Source organism: Megascapheus bottae, chromosome 26 (genome assembly GCF_031878675.1).
Source record: "Megascapheus bottae isolate mThoBot1 chromosome 26, mThoBot2.hap1, whole genome shotgun sequence".
In the NCBI taxonomy this organism is placed as follows: Eukaryota; Metazoa; Chordata; class Mammalia; order Rodentia; family Geomyidae; genus Megascapheus; species Megascapheus bottae.
In genome coordinates, this window is record NC_143534.1 from 11,521,860 (window position 1) to 11,545,144 (window position 23,285).

Here is a 23,285-nt window from a genome sequence, read left to right on the forward strand (position 1 = left end):
ACACCTATTCAGCTGGCTTTTGCATTCTCTCATCTTGTAGCTCTATGTGCCAAGGCAGAAGAGTGACAGTGACAGAGCTTGACGTAGACATTTGCCAGGAGATTCCAAATGAGCTGCAAAGCCTGCCCATTATTCACAATCAAAGGAAACGCCCTGTCTCCTGTTATTAGTATCTTAAAGTACCCCCTCTGGGCTCTGTTTTCGCTGTGGATTCCAGAATAGAGAGGCTCAAGGAGACTCGCTGAGAGGCAATTCTGTGGTGTGTGTAGACTGAATCCCCTCCGCTGAGATGCAATTCTGTGGTGTGTGTAGACTGAATTCCCACATACACTGCTAGAAGGGGGCAATGGTAGTGTACTTGAACTTGCAGGAAGAGGTCTCCTTCAGCAATGTCAGCACCCTTCTTCCATTCCATCCTACCAGGACCAGCCTTATCTCAAATCTACATACAAAGAACAAAACCTAAGCCAGGTGCTGCAGGCTCACACCTGTAATCCTAGCTACCCAGGAAGCTGAGATCTGAAGATGGCCATTCAAAATCAGCCTGGGGGAGGAAAGTTTGTGAGTCTCTTATCTCCAATTAACCATCCCTGAAGAGCTGCAGGTAGATCAAGTGGTAGAGTGTGAGCCTTGAGCACAAAAGCTCAGGGGCAGTGCTCAGTCCTTGAGTTCAAGCCCCATTGCTGGCATACAATAAAATAAAACCTAGAAGGTCCACCTGGGAAGAGAAGGGATATAGATTACCTGTTCCATTTCCATCCAATCCTCTCAGATAGGGAAAGCTGTCCACCTCAGAGGGGGAGCTGGCGGCTGTGAGGAAGGCTGTCAGGTCACTGTAGCTGGTGTTCTCAGGTAAGCGCAGGGCCCTTCTCTGGAAATGGACACGGGGCTGTGGCCGGGCACCTGCAGGGAGGAACCTCTGAGTTACCTTCCCCAAGGAGACATTTCTATGTCAGGAAAAGATCTAGCCAAGAAGTGCTTCCGAGGTTTCTACCCCCTCCTCCCATCCTTCATTCCTACAGGGCACAAACTGACAATATGTTATTATAGAGTGAGAAGTAATAGTCCATTGTCACATTTGTTATCCATGTTTTTAACAAAAAGGCTCCCCCCCCAGTAGTATTTGTAAACGTCTTTTCACTGCCAAGCGTTTGCCTATAGATTGGGTCACATTTTAGTATGTCCATGTAAGTGAAACAAGGGGATAACAATCCTTTGATCAAACAATGGAGACATGTATTGATCCTGCTATCAATCTGTCTTTCATCTTCCTGGTAAAATGTGCTTTAACTCTGCCTGCTAAACTGAAGTAGAACAAGGTGATTAGACTTGCTGACTTAGAAAAAATGAGACACGGGCCGGGAGTTTGGCCTAGTGGTTAAAGTGCTTGCCTAGCATGCATGAAGACCCGGGTTCGATTCCTCGGTACCACATACATAGAAAAAAGGCCAGAAGTGGTGCTGAGGCTCAAGTGGTAGAGTTCTAGCCTTGAGAAAGTCCAAGGACAGTGCTCAGGCTCTGAGATCAAGCCCAGGACTGGCAAAAAAAAAAAAAAAAAGAATGAGACACAAGTACCCAACAGCAGCTAGGTACCTGTGGCTCATATCTCCAGCAGGAAGCTGACATCTGTGGATCACAGTTCAGATCCAACCTTGGCAGGAAAGTCCATGAGACTCTCATCTCCAACTAACCAAAAATAAGCTAGAAGTGGAGATGTAGCTCCAGTACTAGCATAAAAGCAAAAAAGGAAGAAAGAAAGAAAGAAAGGGAGGGAGAAAAGGAAGGGAGAGAGAAAGAAAGGGAGGGAGGGAGAAAAGGAAGGGAGAGAGAAAGGGGGAGCGAGAATGTCAACAGCAACACTCACTCATATTCTTGTTTTTATTCCTGTATTAGGGTTTGAACTCAGGGCCTGGGCCCTGCCTCTGAGCTGTTTTTTATTTGTTTTGTTTTGTTCAAGGGTGGCACTCTACTCTAGAACCACATTTCCGCCTCCAGTTTCTTTTTCATTTGTTTGTTTTTGAGTAGTTTACTAGAAATGAGTCTCATGGACTTTTTTTTTTTTGGCTTGGGCTGGCTTTGAACCACTTACTCTCAGATTTCAGGCTCCTGAGTAGCTAGGATTATAGGTAGGAGCCACTCTATTCAATTATGAGGAAGTATACTTTTTCTAGTGTTTTAAGTTCTGCTGATGTTATTCAGACAATAGTCATTGTGCAGCAACCTGGTTTCCGTAACATATGTTAGAAATGTAGATAGTCAACGATGCAGTCTGTAAATCCCACGACAGCTTCTCAGCCTGCATGCTCCTTGACCATCTCACAGTGGTCCACACTGTTCACCCCTCCTTCTTGGGACTCATGTTCCTGAACTCTGGTTCTCTTTATCCGGACTTTCTCCCTTGCAAGTGCTTTCTTTTTTCTCCTGCCTCCAGATGAAATGCTTCCAAAGGTCTGCCCTCCTACCATACTGCTGCTCTGCTACTGTGCTCTGCAGCCCTGGACTTTTGTGTAAGCTCCAAACCTATATTTCCCTCTGCCTTTTGAACACAGCTATCTGGTACCCACAAAACTATCAACTATTTTCACCCTCTTTTAATGATCCCACACTCCAACATTCACTTTATGTTCTTTTAAATAAAAAAAAATCTTTAGTTGTACAAAGGAGGCACTGTACAGCAAAGCAGTTTACAAATATAATGTGTCTCGATCAATGTCACGCCTATGGCATTCTCACTCCTCTTCCATCTACCCCGTCACTTACTTTTAATTTTGTGGTATATACAATGAGTTCGTGTGTGTGTGTGTGTGTGTGTGTGTGTGTGTGTGTGTGAATCCTGGGGCTTGAAATCAGGGCCTGGACACTGTCCTGGAGCTTTCTCAAGACTAGTGCTCTACCACTTGAGCCACAGCACCACTGTGGCCTTTTCTGTGTATTTGGTACTGAGAAATCAAACCCAGGTCTTCATGCACGCAAGGCAAGCACTCTATTGCTAGGCCTGATTCCTGTCCTTACAACGAATTCTTGACAGAATCCTTTTCCCCTTTGCTTATCTACCTGTTCTCCCCTTGGCCTTACTCCCACTCTTGGATATACCCATTTTCTGGTGCTGATTTTGTTGAGCTTTGACTTAGTCTTTCTAAAAGATTACATTCTTTGAGCTCGTCATAGAATCTATTAAACTCAGCTAATTCGTTTGTAACCACTTGCATACCACCCTATGTGTTTACTTATAGGTTTACAGGCACATGCTATCTATCAAAAATGAAGGAAACCACGCAACTTTTGTTTCTCTTTGGCTTACTTCACTTAATATAAGACTTCCCCAGGCCTTTCTATTTCCTTATAAATGGTACAATATCATTCTTTCTAATAGATCAAGAATATATGTTGTATAGATACATAGATAGATATAGCATCTAGTTTTGATCTAGGTCAGCATTGTTATTTTCCCTTTATAATAGCTTGCACACTTACTCAAGGGCCAAGATTGGCTAATCTTCCTTTCTTTTCCCCTTCCCCATTCCTTTCCTCTTCCTCTTCCCTTCCTTTTCCCTTCCCTTTTGATTTTTGTATCAGTACCGATATTTAAACAGGAACTTGCTGGGCGTGTCCCTTACCATTTTCACTCTATTATTTGAGCTATAGCTTCACCTCTGGCTTTTTTCTGTTTGTTTGGTTTTGGTAGTTAATTGGAGATAAGAGTCTTAGACAGCCTGCCCTCCGTGGCTCCTGCTTGTAATCCTAGCTACTTAGGAGCTCAGGAGGACGGGATCTGAGGATGGCTGGTCAAAGCCAGCAGGGGCAGGAAAGTCCATGAGAAAAACAGGAAATGGCACTGTGGCTCAAGTGGTAGAGCACTAGTATTGAGCTGAAGAGCTCAGGGACAGCGCCCAGGAGCAGAGTTCAAGCCCCATGACCCACCCCTCCCCCAACACACATACACACACAGACAAACGCACACACACTCACAGAGTTGGACACACTGTTCAAACTGGCTTTGGTTTTTTGGGGTTTTTTTTGTATGTGGTACCAAGGAATCAAACCCGGGTCTTCATGCATGCTAGGCAAGCACTTTAACCACTAGGCCAAACTCCCGGCCTCAAACTGGCTTTGGACTGTGATCCTTGGATCTCAGCCTCTTGGGTAGCTAGGATTTGTCAACGTTTCTTACACTATCTTTTCCTTCCTTTCTGCCTCCACCCTATGTAACCCTTTACCTCGACAATTTAGAAAGTCTTCGAATTAGCCCAGCCTTACCCCATTTTCCATTTCACCCAGTGACTCAGGGCCTATTTTAAGACACCAGTCTGATCACATCCTTTTCTGCTCCAAAGCCATTAATGGATCTCTGTCACTTAACAAATTAAGAACAATGACAGTAACAGCAGCAAAATCAGGCCAGTATAGAGTGAGGCTGCTTCCTTTCTTTTATAAATAAAAGGCAACAACCAGTGGCTTTAGAGTTTTCAAGGGTCTTATAATGATCAGTGGTTGCATATCTTAACAACAATCCTGTGAAGAGGAAACTTCTTTTAAATTATTAGGATGGGCATGAAATTGGGGTGGAAGGCTTCTAGTAGTCATGGTGGGGAATAAGAAAACGGGGTGACTGAGGAACAGTGAAGAAGCCTGGCCAAGAACCATGGCTCTGGGCTACTAATAAGCCTTCTGTCCCTAGTCCCTGCCACCAGCTTTCCAAGTCAGGGCCTCCAGGAGCCAGGACTGCAGGCTAAGTCCCAAACTGTTATCGCCTCCATCTTCCATCACCTTCGGATTCACTTCTGGATTTCTCCCCCACAAGATATCAAATGAATACATTTTTTTTTTGGACAAAGTACAAAACACTCTTTAAAATAATTTAGGAGTGTTCTCTCTTTCCAGCCTCCTAATCAATCTGGAAGAAATCTGCCAGCATTCTGCAACAATGAGCACATTTTCAGATACAGACTATTGCTCCGGAAAAGTCATCCAGCTGACCGGACCAGCTGGCCAGTCCACTTCTCTTCACTGCTGTAAGCCTGGGCCAGACTTTCTTCATAAAGTTAAAGCAACACGAACCACAAAATCACTTTCCTCATTTTTAAAATCGCAAGGGCAGTTGATTGTGAGGACTAGTTCCCTTAGAAGCATGCATTTACTGCGTGCCTCAGGTTTGTAGGCGTGCTGCAGAGCCCCATCTAGCTGGATGAACGAATAGCTTTCCTGGTGTGTAGAGTCAGAATTTACACGATTAGGATACAGTCTACCTACCAAAAAGAAGTAGGTAGCCTTTAAAAAAAAATCAGAAAAACTCTCATTGTCCTGAGTTAATTCACCGAGTTACTTGGCTGTGAATATCTTAGAGCAAAAACTTCAACTCAAACACCAGGCTGTGGGAGTGGGAACAGGAAATGGAAAAGCACACATGTGGGATGCGGGGACAGGCACTGTGAATGAGAGGTGATTTGGGCTGCAAGGCCAGGCACTCTGTATCTGTATTTGACTCGGGAGCTAGCTATACGAAGGGGAGAGGAAGGCATATGTAATTGTGAACACGGAAAGGTTATACTATAGACGGCACATGACAGGGTCCTGAGGCAGGCAGTGGAACGGAGTGTCTCTCATGAGGCTATTGCTACCTAACTGATAGAAAGCAAGATAGGAAAGGGATTAAATATCTCCTTTAGTGACTTCAAAAAGGGGAATGTGGGTTCGATGGATACCACAAACAGCTATGAAGCACATGAGGCTGATTTGTGACCAGGTGGGAACTGAACTAAAAGTTATGTGTGGAGGGTAGGGGGTGCAGGCAGCCAGTTCTGCAGGAACCCTGGGGGTGTGGGTCAATAGTGAAATCTCGTCCCTTCTTTATCAGTAATCATCTCCAGATGACTGTGGCAGCCACCAGAGGCTCTGTGCTCAGGGACCATTCAGCCCCGAGAAAAGAGTTTGGATTTTATTCTAAATACCAGGAGAGAAACACTGAGGAATCACCGAAGCAGATAACTTGATCGCCTTGACTTTAGCCTTGTGACAGCTACAGTGTGCATTTAGCCCAGAGTGGGAATCACATCTCCAGCTAAAAACCTTCTGCTGAGCTAGCAGGGGAGATGGGGGTGGGGTGTCCTGAATGTCTGATGAGGCAACAGAGGTGGAGAGAGGAGGCTGAGCAGGAGAATCAGATGTGACAAGGGTCTGGGATAATGTCTAAGGTTTCAGCTCCATTAGGTTTGGTACATAAGATAGAAGAACAGTCTGTGAGATTCGTACTTCAATAAATATCTCCAAAGAAGCCAGAAATGGAATTGTGGCTCAAGTGGTAAGAGTGTTAGCCTTGAGGAAAAGAAGCTCAGGCACTAGCACTCAGGCTCTGATTTAAGGCTGAAGACTAACACACACACACACACACACACACACACACACACACACACACACACTTTTATACAAGTGTTTTTTTCCCAATTCTAACCCCAAGAGCAATAAGAGGGCAAGTCTGTCAAATCTCCCACAGGAGCTCATCTGTTTGAGACTCCAGACTCCAGACCAGGACCCATGTACACTGCCAGTGTGAGTGAGGCACATCAAAGCACAAAACACTCACATTCTTCCCAGCTTTTGCAAGTAGTCAGGTCCACTAGGGAACAAAGTCCAGGCAAGTCTTGGCCAGAGACCCAAACGAGATTAACAATCTCTCCTTTGGAGAAGAAAGCGTCACAGGAAGAGGACAGAGAAGGGCAGACCCTTCACTTTCCTCACACACCTAAAGAACAGGCCTGAAAGAAATCAGATTCCATGTGCTTGAAGTCAGACATGCTATGTTCTAATAGAGTCAATATATATTATGTCCCAGCTGTGGGTAAATTCACGTCTGTCAACATCTGAAAATAAGTGGGCCCCTCTTAAGATAGTGATAGTGGGCCCAAGAGATACTGTTAGTTCACTTTTTAAATATTAAACATACCTTGGAATCCTGATACTATTTGGACAATATCATCATAGACCATCAGAGTAGCAGACCTTTCTGGAAGCAGGCCGAGGCTCAGAGAAGAAAATACTGTAGGAAAAAAAATGTGCATGAGGGAATTTTGACATTTAAATCCCCAAAGGCTCATTCTAAAGCTCTGATATTCTGTATTTTGAGTTCTCTGATTTCAAATCTGTCAAAATCATATTGATTTTCAACATGATTACAAAAGGGCCTTCAAAAATACCATTAGAACACTATACTCTATTACATAGCAACTGCTTGTTCTATAATAGTCCCAGCAATTCTGCTCCTAGCTATAAACCCAAGAGAAATGAAACAGGTTCATGCAGAAACTTGCATACAAATGTTCACATGGCATGATTTGAAATGGTAAAAGGGAGAGGCACCCACATAAATCAACTAACAACATAAATAAAGAATGATATATAGATAGAAGGGACTATTTTTCACCCTCAAGGAGGGATGTAGTTCTTACACATTCTACAATAGAGATGGACCTTGAAATATGACATAGGTCTGATTTCCCAAATATGCAATGTCAAAAATAGCGAAATCCTGAGAGAGAAAAATTAGTAGTTGTCAGGAGCTATAAGTGGGAGGATAGCATATTAATCCTGATAAGCACAGAGGCATGAGGGGATGATTAAATATGATGACTCTGACGATAGTCATAATTATACGAATCTGTAAGGTTTGCACTTTAATGGCTATGTGTTCTGGTAGGTGAATCATATCTTAAATATTAAAATAAACACAAAAAAGAATTAAGAATAAAGACTGTGTCATGGAGTTCAGAGTTTTAAGGGATGTTGAGACAAATTTTGTGGGGGGAAGATGAGAAGAAAGCACTACAGCAAAGGCTGGAGTCCTTGCCTTTTCCTAATGGCTGGTCATGGATGGAACCACAGTGAGCCTGGACAAAAGGGCAGGCCTTTCCCTTGAGCCACGCCAAAGGTTATCTTAATGATGTTACAGGGCAAGGGCAGCTGGTGGCCAAGAAGAAAGGACAGGACTGTTCTAGAAGGTGTTGCCTAAAGAAAGCAGCTCCCTTCCAACGGCAAGTTCTAGTGGGTATTGGCGGCTCACACTTGTAATCCTAGTTACTCAGGAGGCTCAGAGCTGAGAACTGAGGTTCAGAACTGGTGTAGGAAAGTTAACCATCGAAAAGCCAGAAACAGAGGTATGACTCAAGTAGTAGAGTGCCAGCCTTGAGTTAAAAAACAAAATAAACAAGTGAGAGTGTGAGGTTCTAAATTCATGCTCCAGAAATGGCTCACACCCCAAAATTAGGCAGGTAGCGTATCAAACTCCATGCTTTGAGTCCTGTTCCTTTCCGGAGCTCACCGGAGCCAGAGGCATCTTCTCAGCTGCCTACTGTAAGATCTCTGAAACCACCTCTAGATCCTCTTTTGTAAGTTATATGATCATCATAGTGTTAAAACAAACAACTTTTCAACCTGTTTTCCCCATACAGATGTTCTGGCAAGTTTTTTTTTTTTTAAAGATTTTATTTATTTTTTTTCCCCCTCAAAGAAGAAAAACTGGTATGTGTGTTCAGTAGGAGATTCCAAACACAGAGGGGCTGGAACTGGAGACCCAAGTCCATGAGCGCGCATAGCATGCAGGGTTGGGGCAGCAGACAAGCCCTGAGAATTCTGAGTGGGTGATATTTTTAACCACCTAGAGAGGGTGCTGACGGGTGCCCAGCACCTCCTCACACTATAGAGATAGCTGCTATTCTTGCCCCTGGTGTCTCCAGAGGCCATGGCAGGATTGTAGGTAGATGTTTAACTTAACCAGACACATGTGTTTTAAGACCCAGAGTTCAGTGAGAGGGTTGAAGAGGCAGATTTATCTAGGCAGAGGCTACTGTGATAGGACTATTGCAGAAAGCCTGGGCTGGCACTAGCTGTGGAGGTGGAGATAAATGAAGATGCAGAAGATTAGTCTTTGGTGGATAGATTGGTTTTTATAGGGATATATTTATGTTCACTTGTTTAAGTAGGCCCCCCTCCCTATCTATATCTCTTTCCATCAAATAATCCCCACCTCTTCTAGAAGCTGCTGATGGGAGAAAAGCAAGACATCCATTGCAAGTTCTTAGGAGAATGCTCGTGCAAACTAAAACACTGCACTTGCATTGTAAAGAGAGGTGGCACTGTCCAAAAAGAAATGTACTCTTTACTTGACTCATGTAACGTTAACCCTTTTGTATATCACCTTTATTTTTATTTTATTTTATTTTATTTTTGCCAGTCCTGTGGCTTGAACTCCAGGCCTGGGCAAGTGTCCTTGAGCTTTCTCAGGGCCAGCACGATACTACTTGAGCCACCACCCCACTTTTGGCTTTTTCTGTGTAGGAATCGGACCTAGGGCTTCATATATACCAGGCAAGTACTCTACCACTAGGCCATACTCCCGGCCCCCTATCTCCTTTATATTAACAAAAAAAATTAAAAATTGGTCTCAAGTTTTCATCCTGTTTTACAAAAGGCTCTCGGTTCTTCTGTCTTTCTTGCCTGATAATCTGGTATGCTAGAAATATGAGACTTGACTCCTAAAAATATTTACAGAAACAATAGTTCACTTGGTCTTTCACAAAAATCCAGTCTACATTTTGGCCACATTTCCTGGTACGTGCTAGTGAACAGTATCTTCTTTATGTTGAAAAGGCAACCAGGATAAAATAATCAAACACTCTGAAAGGTCCTTGGAAATGACTCAGGCCAATTATTTTTAATTTTAGAAGTGAGACGCCCAGGCTCAAAACATATTGATGGGACCATGTGTATTTGTGTAGGGGAGGAGGGGACTTTCAGTGGTTAATTGAAGACAGAATCTCATGTACTCTCCTGTTCAGGCTGCCTTCAAACTATGATCCTCAAATCTCAGCTAGATTAGAGGAGTCAGAGTGCTATGCAATTCTGGGCTTTTGAACTTGAAATGAACTACGTGGTTGGCTTGCCTGTTTCTCCAGCTTGAGCTGATTTATCATGAGACTTCCCAATTTCTGTGATTGAGTGAGCCAATTTCTCTAATAAATTCTATCTCATTTCTCTCTAAAATATAATATCGTTTCTATATCTCTGGAGCATCCTGACTAAAATATCCTGTATGGTGGAAATTGCTTCTATAACTGATTTCATCAGCAAATTAGGACAAAGTTTGTGGCCCTGGATCTGTGGTCTCTGACATTGGTTAGTACATGGTAGATATTTAATACATGAAAAGAGCATGCTGTGTGTATAGGTTGATGCTGGGGTTTTATGAAAGAGAGAAAAGCACTTTTACAATCTAACACTAATCCTCAGAGGCAGTTAAGATCCCTAAAGGGAATTTGTCTAGCTATTTTGGGGTCACAGCTAAATACTAACATTGATATTTTACCTAAGAGTGTCCTCAATACTACAAGTTTTTGACCAGTCACTGTAATGGAGGTTGTGTGTATATCAGCTGAGTCTCAATCTGAACTATTCTGCATAGCACTATTCATTCCATTTAGAGATGGGGCTGGAAGCTAGAGGGGTTCAGCCACAGGGTGACGCCCTCTGATCTCCAATTAGCCAGCAAATGACAGAAGTGAAGTGAAGATGTGGTTCAACTGGTAGAGCACCTGCAGCCTTGAGTAGAAAAAAATGAGGGAGAGTACAAGGTCCTTGTAGTTCTTGTGCACACACACACACACACACACACACACACACACACACACACACTATATCTATATCTATATCTATATCTATATCTATATCTATATATCTCACAAACTGTCCCAAAGTTTCTTTCAGCAAAGAAGCATGCCTTACGTACCAGGTAATCGGAGAGGCTTCCACGGGGCCGACTTTGGCACATAGGCATGCTTCGTGGCAGTGACAATCAGCTGACTACCCAGCTTATACTGGAACTTGATGAAGGCGGTGCCATCTGTCCCCGCTGTGCCCGAGGCGATGGAGACCTGGTTGGCAAAGATCTCAATGAGCGCATCTGCAATGGGCTGGTGGGTGCTGGCGTCACTAATGTGGACCTTCAGTGTCACCTCTGGAAATAGAAAACGCACAAAGAACCACTGCTGTTAATGGCTGCTCTGCTGTTAACCCAGGTAGAAGGTCAGAAGTGGGAAATGGCAGACAACTTAGATCTACATCCTCAATTAGGGGTCCTCTGACCAGGAGCACTGATTTCTTAGTGGCCCCTTTGTCCTTCACATGATGTCCTACTTCTTTCAAAACCACTGCTCATCATTGGCTGCTTTCTTCTTTTATGTCTTCCTGATCACTCCAAATACCTGAGAGAAAGCCAGGCACGGTGGCTCACGCCTGTAATCCTAGCTACTCAGGAGGCTGACATGAGGATCCTTGTTTGAAGATAGTTGAGGCTAGGAAATCCAAGGGATTCCTGGCTCCAACTAATTAGCAGAAAAGTTGGCTAAAAAGCCAATCAAAAGTACAAGGCCTGAGGTCAAGTCACTGTACCAGCACACACACACACAAAGCAAAAGCAAAACAAAACAAAAACTCTGAGAGAAATTCTATTCCTTTAACACACAAATATGGTGCCTTTTCATGGGTAGTCCATATTCTGCCAATGTTTATACATGTGGCTTTGGAGAGGTTATTTATGCTGTCTAGGACTTGGTTTCTCCATATATACACTAAGGATACCCACAATGCACAGCTCACCTTACAAGTGGAGATAAAGAACACAAAATGTGACAGAAGAGGCAGCCGTTACATTTTGCAATCCCTGTGCTTGCACACACTCAATCATGGCTCTGGATGTGGCAGAGTTGGCTCCCCAAAGGGTAGGAGAGTGGCGAGGTACCCCACTCAGAGGGCAGTAATACCTTTAGATCCAAAGCTTTAGGCCTGGAGTATGGCCCCACGACAGAGTACATGCTTAGCATGTGCAAGACTCTGTGTTCAATCTCCCTACCCCCTAAAATATGTTTAAACAAAAGTCGAGAAAAGCTAGAGAACAACGTAGAGTAAAATTTCTTTTGGAACCTGTACCTTCGCAACTTGTATGTTTTTTTTAAACTGTATTTTATTTATTTATTTATTTATTTTGGGTACCGGAGATTAAACCCTAGCAATTGCTAGGCAAGCACACTGCCACTGGGCTACATCCCAGCCCTTGGTAATTTGTCTCCAATCTTGATATCATAATTACGTGCATATGATACTAATAAAAGATTTTGTAAATACTGTGAATTCATTCAATCATTTAGCCATTTCACCCATTTAAAAAATATGCTGATGTAACAAATTTCTTGAGCATTTGATTAGAGAATGTAGCTAAAGAATCTGAAATCCCGGGCTCAGGATGTAGCTCAATGGTTGAGCACTTGTTCATATTCAAGAGTCTCTCCCCCACCCCCATCACCACACAAAGTGAACCCCAGTTCTAGGTTCTATAGATATATTCCAAATAAATCCCCCAAAGATCTTTTATTATTTATTTATATATTTTATTATAATTGAGAGGTTACAGTTATATTCACCAGATAGAAGAAGCATTACTTCACACATATTGATGCCCCCTTTTTTTGTCCCTATTCCCCCCCTTCCTCTCATCTTATTTTTCCTCCTTCCCTTTCCTACTTCAAATAAACACATAAACATATATACAATATACCAGATTACAAGGTAAGATACTGTAACAATATGAGAATAACCAAGGGACAACGAAAAAGATGAGAAATAACATAGTACATTAAGAACAACATTCACTCATTATATAGCTCTTGTTTCCTAGAAGTCCTTTCATTTAGCCTCATCCTATATGGCCTTTGTTCTTCACAGGGTTATTTTTATGCATCCATACGGTTTCTTTTTTCCCCCTTCTTCCCACCCTCCTCCTCCCCCCTCCCTCCTCCTCCTCCTTCTTCTCCTTCCCCTTCTCCTTCCTTTCCTTTCCCTTCTTCTTTTGTGGGGTTTGAACTCAGTCAGGGCCTAGACACTTTCCCTAGGCCTTTATTGTGCTCAAGGCTTAGTGTTCTACCACTTGAGTCACGGTGGCACTGCCTGTTTTTGAGTGGTTCATTGGAGATAAGAGTCTCACAGGGACTTTTCTGCCCAGGTTGACTTTGAGCCTCAATCCTTAGATCTCACTCTCCGGAGAAGCCAGTGCCTGGCTGGTGTGTGTGTGTGTGTGTGTGTGTGTGTGTGTGTGTGTGTGTGTGTGTGTGTGTGTGTGTGTGTGTGTGTGTGCCTACACTGGGGTTTGAACTAAGGGCCTAGGAACTATCCCTTAGCTTTTTTGCTGGAGACTGGCACTCTGCCACTTGAGCCACAGATCCACTTCTGGCTTTTTAGTAAGGAATCGGTGAAAAGAGTTTCATGGACTTTCCTGCTCAGGCTTGGCTTTGTACTGTGATCCTCAGATCTCAGCATCCTACGTAGCTAAGACCACAGGCTTGAGCCACTGCCACCCAGTCCATAGTTTCTTATTTAACTTGGGTCTTTCATGTCCCCGAATAACATAGATTACTTTAATATTCACGTGACAAAAATTGCCTACAAGTACATGAGGGAGTTTGAGAAGGCCTTTGTAGGGTTACATTGCTCATTTTCGTGATTTTATGGTAATGTAACATTTACTAACAATTGATATTACAATTTCAAGGTCCTGACTCTTTGCTGTGCTGCGAAGGTAAAAGCCATTGAGACGTGGGGAAAAGAACCCTTGAACATACAAAGAAAGGAGTCTATTCATGTGACATTCTGAAGTTCTACTGCTTAGATTTCTTTACTCTGGAATTCTCCTTTATTATGTCCTACAATGATGGAATTTGAGTCACTAAGAGTCTTTTCTTCTTCTTCTTCTACTTTTTTTTTTTTTTGCCAGTCCTGGGCTTGAACTCAGGGTCTGAGCACTGTCCTTGGACTTTCTCAAGGCTAGAGCTCTACCACTTGAGCCTCAGCACCACTTCTGGCTTTTTTTCTATGTATGTGGTACCGAGGAATCGAACCCAGGTCTTCATGGATGCTAGGCAAGCACTCTACCACTAGGCCAAATTCCCGGCCCCTGAATAATTCTTATATACTCTTGGGGTATCATTTATTTCTCAAGTAATATTCAGGCCATCCATTAAAAAAATCAAGAACACTATTCACACAAAATGATAACTAGAGAATATACTTTGTTCATGTGTGCGCATGTGTGTATGTGTGTCTGGGCATGCGCCCTCACTCTACTAATGGGACTTACATTCAAAGCCTAGACATTCAGTGTCCCTTAGCTTTTTCTTTCAAAGCTAGCATTCTACCACTTGAGCCACAGCTCCATTTCTGGTGGAGATATGAACCTCATAGAACTGCCTGGGCAGGTTTCAAACGGTGGTCGTCAGATTTCAGCTTTCTGAGTAGCCAGGATTATGGAAATGAGCCAAACATTATTTTTTGTTTGTTTTTAGTTTGAACTCAAGGCCTTAACACTTGGTAGGAGGTGTTCTACCACTTAAGCCAGTCCTTTTGTGCTTAAGTAATTTTTTTTTCAGGTAGGGTCTTATACTTTTGCTGAGTGCCTCACATATGACCCCCGTACTCAGCACTCATGCTTCTTGAATTGCGGAGTTGACCTAGCTAATAGATTGAGGTAGGTTGGCCTGAGGTAGGTTGGCCTCAAAGCACAACCTTCCTGACTCTACCTCCCTAGCAGGTCAGATTCTAGGCATGAGCCTAGAGATCATTTCTCACCCTTTGTCCTGCACATCCATCATTAAGGTCTGTTGGTTTGTATGTGGAAAAACTCATCTCAAAGCAAGCTGTCCTCTGCATTGTGAACATTATTCTATTTCAGGCCTTTACCATCCATCACCCAGTGCAAAGATTTACAAGGGGTTTGGTGGGACTATGACTGGGGTGGAATGGATGGATGTGGTTTTCCAGGAATCTGCTATATACGGAGACCCTGATTATGGGTTGGGGGTTAGTGGAGACAGCTTCCTGGAAGAGATGACATGGAGGCTGAGATCGGAAGGGTGGACAACTGGGCATCATTTCAAACAGCCTTCTTCCATTTGGAGCTGTTCCTCCGAGCTCCCATGGCCCCCTCGGCCAGCCTCTCTTAGCTAGCTAGAAATGGATTCATTTGGTTAGGCTGATTTGATCTGGAAGATGATGGCAGCATTAAGAAGCAGGTGCTGGGTTGGGAACTGTGGCTTAGTGGTAGAACTTGCCTAGCATGTGTGAAGCCCTGGGTTCGATTCCTTAGTATATATATATATATATAAACAAAATCAAATAAAATTAATTTTTTAAAGGTTAAAAAAAAGAAGCAGGTACTTTGTTTTTGACAAAGGCCCTGGAAGAGATGTGGGTTTGGGGACAGCAGGGATGCCATGAAACAGTCTTAGCACATGGCTCATAGGTTGGCCTGGCTTTGAGCCCTGTCCCTTCAGACTATGTGTGAGCCACCTGAAAGCTTTAATGAATGTTCTTCTCACGACACTTGTTGGGGTGGGAGGTGCCATCCTCACACGGCCCTACATGGCTGGAATCCATCTCTTTAAAAACACATCCACAGCCTCCCCCGTCCCCATCTCCATTATGCCTGTCTGGTCAGGGTGGAGGACCCCAGGAGGGAGTGCTCGGCCCTCCTCCCTCCACAGTCCTATCCAGTGAATTATATCACCATTTGGAAATCCGTCTATGCCTTGAGAGACGTCTCAGCCTTCCACCAACCCAGTGGAGCGAGAAAGCAGCAGCAGGCACTCCATCCGGGATTCATCCCCTGCCAGAATTTCAGAGCTCTTCTACTCTTGGCAAACACCAGGAGTTTTGGCTCTGTGGGCACAAGCTAGTCCATTTTAAGTAGTACAGAGAGCATCTGCTTTGTGGGTAGAAAAACCAAACATTATCTTTTAGTCCAGCATTATCTTTTAGTCATTTCCTTTTGAACTGCCACTGATTTAGAACTAAATGCAACAAGGCTGTTTCCAATTGTTGGCTTGGGAGAAGGCACTTCTAAGTAGCAAGTTAAGAGAAGCATAATTACAGGGATGGGAGGACAGAATTATGGTGCATAATCCACAGACACAAGGAAGATATCCCCAGTGAGGATTTGACTCCCCCCCCCCATCTCTCTCTCTCTCTCCCTTACCCCCACTTTGGGAATTGAGCTCTGGGCCTTGTGCTTGCTATTCAAATACCACACCATCTACCACTTGTGCAGGCTCCTCCTTCCCTCCTGTCCCCTCCCTTTCTATTCACCTCACCCCCCTCTCTTTCTTTCCCTTTCTCTTTCTCCCTTTTCCCTTTTTGATTTTAGATTATTTCTTTTTTTTTTTTCCAGAAAGGATCTCACACTTTTTCCTTAGGGTGAGCTTTCTCCTACCACCTCCTCCTGGCAGCTAGGATTTCAGATGTGAGCCATCACACTGGGTTCCCTTTATTGTTAAATAATAATAATATACACTTTATTTTTCTACAATTGACAGAATGCTTTTATTTTATAACATTACATCTAAATGACAAAACAAATACCCTCCATCTGTCTCTTACATCTTATGCTAGCATGGAATATTCCAGAACATACACACACACACACACACACACACACACACACACACACACACACACACGATAAAAAAAAATGTGCACTTCCTCACACACTGGGAACAGAGCTAAGGGATCACTCTCTTGATTTTGAATATCTACATTTCTCTTAACAGACTCTGGCTTTACCTTGGAATGGGGCAGTCAAATCTGATTACTTGACTTAATTTGAAAAAAAAATGTTTGTGAATTTTTTGCTTCTTGTTCCCTTCTATATTTTCTCAAATTGGCCTGTGTTCAGGGATTTTAATTTTTCCTTTCCTTGGGGTTTTTAGAGCTGTTGTTTCCCCATAGTCTCTCTTAATGCGGAGCCCAGCGTTTTCTTGGTTGACCAGGGGAGCCTGTTAGATGCGTTTCCCAGTGGGACCCCACACGAGATCCTATCTCAGGTTGCTCTGAGCTCTAGCATTGCTCAACACTAGGGAAAGCAGCTAAAAAGAAAGCCACTATTCCAAGCCAGTGATCGGCTATATTTAACACCAGTTTAGGGGAGTTCCAATGGCTTTTCATGTCTTAAATAAGACAATAAAAGATCATTTGGTGGCTTAAAAATGTTTGCCAAATGAGAGGCTATTTTTAAAACGTTACCAGACCTTTGCTCTCAGAGATGTTTACTGCTTAGCAGAAAGCAGACTGCCCATGTGTGGGGGGGCTGTCTTTCATCCATTCATTTTATTTTACAAACATAAAATGGCTTACTTTATGATCTGATAAAATTAGAATGTACTCAGTTGCATTAGAGTTTTACCATAACTTATTTTCTCTGGTCTCCTATTATATTGTATCTTTCAATTTTATTAAAAAAAATTACAAGCTGAGTGCTAGTGGCTCATGTCTGTAATCCTAACAACTCAGAAAGCTAAGATTTGAGGATCACAGTTCAAAGCCAGCAGAAAAGTCCCTGTGAGACTCTTATCTCCAATTAACCACTCAAAAACTAGAGTGGAGCTGTGGCTCAACGTTGTAGAGCGATAGCCCTGAGCAAAGAATTCAAGGATAGTACCAAAATCTTCAATTCAGTGCGCCATGCCCTGATGGACAAAATAAAATTACACAATCTTTAATTTCGTAAATCATGTCCCTTCAGAAATATTACATATGTATTTTGAAAGATCCACATACCACATATTACCAACATACAGAATGTTACTTTGTAATATTTTAATTATATTATGGGTGGCTATATAACATTGCTCAATAAAATATTCCTACAACTAGTATAACCCAGAAGTCCTTTGTATCTAATTCCTACTTTTACTAAAGCAGTTGGCAATTTGTGTGTGGGTGTAGCTCTAAAAGTAATATTCAGTTTGACACTCTTCTGCTGCAAAGACTAAGACATCTGCAATATCTCCAGGGGAGAAAGGACAGAGACAAGCTTGCTGGGTACAGGGTCCCACCTGGCTTCCTGAAACCTCCTAGGAAGCCATTCTCTACGTGAACCCCTTTTAATTCTGGATGGTTCCAGAAGCTGCCCTAAGGCACTGATCTGAGGTCAACATGACTCACAGAATTCCTACCTCCATCCCTTCACATTCAGGAAAGGCTCACCATCTCCTTAGTCCATGTGACTTTCTACTCACTCTGAGAAGCACGTAAGAGGTAAGTTCACACACTGCAGCCTCTGGAAATGCTGAGGAACCATTCTGTGTGTTTTGGTGTTCTACCCATCTCTGGCAACTGAGCTTCAGGAAAAGACAGGGATGTGGCAGACTCCACAGTTAGCTTCAGCTGGGAGGAGGAAGAGGAGAGCTGTGCAGGCAGCCAGTGGGTACAGCTCATGCTGCTGGAGCCTCGCAGGCTTGGCAGGCTCTGCCGACAATGTACTCTATCTCTTCAACCTCTCATGTCTCCGTCCCTCGGATGTATAAACTTCTCTCTTGGCAAGGATGCAAGGATGTCTCTGAGCAATCAGTTTGTTCCACTTCCCATCATAAGAGAAGCAAATCAATGATCACGCTCTGAACAGCACTTTCTAAACCAACATTGCCAGGCTGCCTTGAAATATACTATAATATAAACATCAGAGATGTATAGCAATCTAAAAAAATCATTATTAACACCCTCCTTCCCTCCAAAAAAACCTTTGCATTTTCTCAGGCAATCTTTATAATCCATTAAAAGCTCACTGGCTCATGCCTGTAATGCTAACTACTCAGGAGGCTGAGATTTGAGGGTCTCCCTTTGAAGCCAGTCTGGACAGGAAAGTCTGTGAGATTATTTTCAATTAGCTACTCAGAAAAAGCCGGAAATGACATTGTGGCTCAAGTGGTCGAACACTAGCCTTGAGCACAGACAGGACAGAGCCAAGAGCAAAAACAAAACCCCAAAAACAAAAACAAAAACTCAGGCACAGTCCCTGATGACAGGAAGTTTATGTGAGATTTGTAGAGCTGAGTTAATATGATCATTAGTCAATTAGGAGAAAAAGTAGCTTCATTCTTGACCAATTAGTCAAAGGGTCATTAAAGAAAATATTTTAGGATAATTTCAAAATTATTACTGGACTTATTTACTTCAGCTACACAGCTTACAATAAACCAAATATTCACAAGCAAAGTTAATGAAAGACATTTTTTCTATGATCTTTGCCAAACAAGTTATCAGATATACACCAAATAGCAAAATAAAAATAATCCTAATCTTTATGTGGTATCTCAAATCATTGAATGGTAATGCATTAGCACGTCGGAGGCTGAGTTCAAATCTTAGTACCATCAAAACACAAATAACTTAGGTTTAAAAAAGTACTCTTTGAAAATATGATTACTAATCTTAACAGAAACTTTTGAATATGATTGTTCAAAGGAAATAGGAATTGAAGAGTTAGTGACCACCAAAATGATGCTAATGATCTATAGCTTAAAAGTCATGGTTCAAAGGTGAAAGAACTTTTCCATAGAGGTCAATAGCAGTCTCCTCATTGATATGGAGATGGAAACGTAGTAAATAGGTTTACTAAACTTCAGCACTGGGCCTATGCTACTGAACTAGTAGAGGGGAACAAGAAGGCCTACAAAGAAAGCCTTTACAAGGATATCACTGTAAGAAATCACTTTAAAAATGCTTCTGTTTTGTTGGTGTTTTAAAACGTTCAGAAAAATACCAAGTCCCCTTCTGGGAATTGAGAAGACTCTGGAAGCTGCTAAGTTAATGAGTAATATTAAGCATGTGTAGAAAATTAGTGTGTACACCTTAGCCAAGCTTTAAACATCTGTTGGAACATGCTAGAGTAATGGTTGCCAAGCAACCTGGTGGGAGAAAAATTCTGTGTGTGTGTGTGTTTCCAGATCTATGGATATGCATTTATCATCTTTGTGTGTGTGTTTGTGTGTGTAAACACTTTCTTTTCTTTTTTCATTTGGTCTAGGGTTAGGGGAAATGCAAAAGCACGTAGCATTTATTTTGAATAAAGAAGCCCTGAGATTTGATGACAATGATAATGCTGATAATGACAGTGATGGTTTTTAGCACATCATTCCTCCCCCCTGGGAAGGGACCATCAGGAAGTGTTAAGTAGGAACTAGTAGCAATGACACTGACTCATTAATTACTTTTTTTTTTAATGGGGGGGGGGGGAAGCAAGCTGAAGAGGTTGCTGGAAGGCTATGAATGGCCCAAGTGTGTGGAGTTCTTTGACACTTGAAATCTAATGAAAGAAAGGAAGTGGTGCCAGGAGCAGCTGAAGTTGGGTCAGTGTAGTGATTAAATTATACATATGTGCTTATCTTTTCAAAGAAGGGGATATATGTAACACGCTACAGTGAACCTATTATTAAAACATTCTGTTCGGTTTCAGATGAAGCTGTGCTATTTTAGGGCACTTTAGGGTCTATTCTGGATAGTCTTGCCTACCTAGGGCGGGGCTGGCTTCCAGATCCTAACTTAATCAAGTATATGGCCGTGAGCAAGTTCACATCACCTAAGCCATCATTTTTGTTTGATTGTTTATAAAACAGGAATAGGAACATCTTTGAAGAGATTACAAATTTGCTGGAGGAATGATTGGAGGTCATGTCTGTCAGGCACTTGCTTGTTTGTAAGCATTTCACTAACTTTCCTTGGTGAAATAGTCTTAAAACCAACACCATCTCAACCACCATCATAATTACTGTCACTACCATCACCAAAGTTCCTAATGAAAGAAAACTAAAAATGGGGAGGAAGTATGCCTTTTTTTTTTTTTTGCCAGTCCTGGGCTTGAGCTCAGGGCCTGAGCACTGTCCTTGGACTTTCTCAAGGCTAGAGCTCTACCACTTGAGCCTCAGCACCACTTCCGACTTTTTTCTATGTATGTGGTACCGAGGAATCGAACCTGGGTCTTCATGCATGCTAGGCAAGCACTTTAACCACTAGGCCAAACTCCCGGCCCGCCTTTTTTTTTTTTTTTTTTTTAAAAGAGATCCAGGGCTTTGGGTTGACAATCTCTGTCTGTCACCTCTGCTACTTAGAGTTTGTGGCTTATAATTTCTCATCTGTAAGAAAGAGGGTAAGGTGCCCCAAGTATAAAGTGCTCTGGCATTTGAGCTACTTCTTCACTTCTGGCTTTTTTAGTGGACAATTTGAGATTTTTTTTTTCCCCTACCAGGTGGCTTGAAACCTTGATCTTCAAATTTCAGCTTCCTGAGTAATTTACATTATTGATATGAGCCACTGGTACTTGCATATGAAGGTTCATTTTGAACAGTGGACTTCCAAATTCTTAAGTAATTCTCAGGTCAGGGAATGATGAAGTTTTATCCTTTTCTCTTGGCAAGTTCTAACCACTCCCACCTCTCTTACAGCATTTATACTAACCAGACACTGTGCTCCACTAGTTTAACATGTTGTTCTAGAAAGTTCCATCTGGGTTGTCTCCCTGCAAGACAACAGGGAGATGAGAATCTGAGGGTTTCCTATTACAAGCTCTACTGGGTGTTTTGTTTTTTGAGCATTATAAGAAATGTAAAGTCATTTAGGTCATCACAAGTAGCAACTGAAAAGTAGAATTAAAATCATATGCTAATTAAGCTGCTGGTTGCTATTCATTTTGTATTCAAAACATACATTTGTTTAATCAAATGCCTTGCTGCTTTTTTTCCTGCATCTATTTTAATAAACTCTGTACTAATGAGATAGCACTAAAAACTGTTTATTTCTACAAGTTATAAAATGTTATAAGGTCCTTATTAACACCAAGATTTATAAAGGCTAATTTTTAGGAGTTTTCTGAGAACTTTAAAACTTTTCATAACACAACTGAAATTTCCTGCTTCATTTATGGGAGAACAATCTGTCTATTATGAACAATAAATACTGCTTCTGATTATTATTTTTTTCCATAATGAACACCAACATACAATTCTTACTTTCGGCCAAATGAATTAACCTTTCACCTTTAGCCTTTAGACCCCATGTCCTGGTAGTAATGCCAGTTAAGTCATTTTATTTTTTTTCTTTTGTCTTGAAAAGTAAGAGTTCCATATGCCCTTTCTTTGCCACCTCATGGCTACTTCTATTACATGAAATTAAAATTTGTTTTACCAAGTGGCAGCACAGAAGGTCTGCCATATTTTGTCTTTTCAGAAATGGATGCTATTTTAACTCCTCCTTCATGAAGGCATTATTAAACACCAACCTGCCAAATGGGTCACAGATGTATACTCTACACCTAATCATTTGGCACAGATCAAGAACTTAAAAAGTTATGAAAGTCGAAGGGCCAGTAATTATGTCTCCCAGAGAGCCCACTGGCCAAAGTAGTTAGGAATGCAGGCATGGGCGGGAAAGGGCGGGAAAGTCCACATGCGAAAGGGCTTAAAGCCAAGTTTCAAGGTGGCCGGCGGTGGCCGGAGCAGGAGCCACACTGCGTCCACTCTACAGGCTCAGGGTTAGCTCCTGGTGCAGCAGGGAGGACTATTTTGAAAAATAAATATAATTTTATTTATATATTTATTTTTGCCCAGTCCAGGGGTTGAACTTAGGGCCTGCGCACTGTCCTTAGACACTTTTTGCTCAAGGATAGCACCCTGCCACTTAAGTCACAGCACCATTTCTGGCTTTTTCTGTGTATGTGATATTGAGGAATTGAATTCAGGTCTTCATATATGTTAGGCAAGCACTCTACCACTAGGCTACACTCCTGGCCCTTTTATTGTTATTGCTAAGGTATTCACAGGCAGGTTAAGATACTATAAGTGAAGTAATGAGTCTATTTTCTTTTTTGGTTTTTTTGGCTAATGTAACCTCTTCTTTCACTCTTCTCAGTTTCCCCCTCCCCTGAATAATAGTAAAATATAGCTGGCACTGGTGGCTCATGCCTGTAATCCTGGTTACTTGGGAGGCTGAGATCTAAGAATTGTGGTTCAAAGCCAACCAAGGCGGGCAAGTTTCTAAGACTCTTATCTCCAGTTCACCACCAGAAAACCAGAAATGGTGCTGTGGCTCAAAGCAGTAGAGGATTAGCCTTGAGCAAAAGAGCTCAAGGACAATACCCGGGCCCCATGTTCAAGCCCCATGATCAACAACAACAATTAAAAAAGTAAAAAAGGTATGTATGTATGTACATATACATGTGTATATATATATACACAAATGTTTTAAGCTTTACACACATACATTTATACATATATGCCTATATATGTGTGTATATACACACATTTATACACACACACACCATACACACACACACACACACACACACACACAGATAGATAGATATAGATGTTTAAGTTTTGGTGATTAAACAAGTTGCTACCACTAAGCTATATACTCCTGGACCCATT

General features: G+C 42.2%; 1 protein-coding gene across 1 annotated transcript in view; it reads right to left on the reverse strand.

Moving 5' to 3' along the window:
* Fam171a1 (family with sequence similarity 171 member A1) overlaps positions 1–23,285 on the reverse strand; it is an 87,410-nt gene that overhangs the window by 28,555 nt on the left and 35,570 nt on the right. Inside the window, exons 2-4 of the mRNA XM_090318950.1 lie at positions 10,775–11,002; positions 6,941–7,033; positions 745–903 (exon numbers count right to left, since the gene is read on the reverse strand). Coding sequence (XP_090175076.1) covers positions 745–903; positions 6,941–7,033; positions 10,775–11,002 — 480 coding nt within the window. The remainder of the gene's footprint in view (positions 1–744; positions 904–6,940; positions 7,034–10,774; positions 11,003–23,285) is intronic.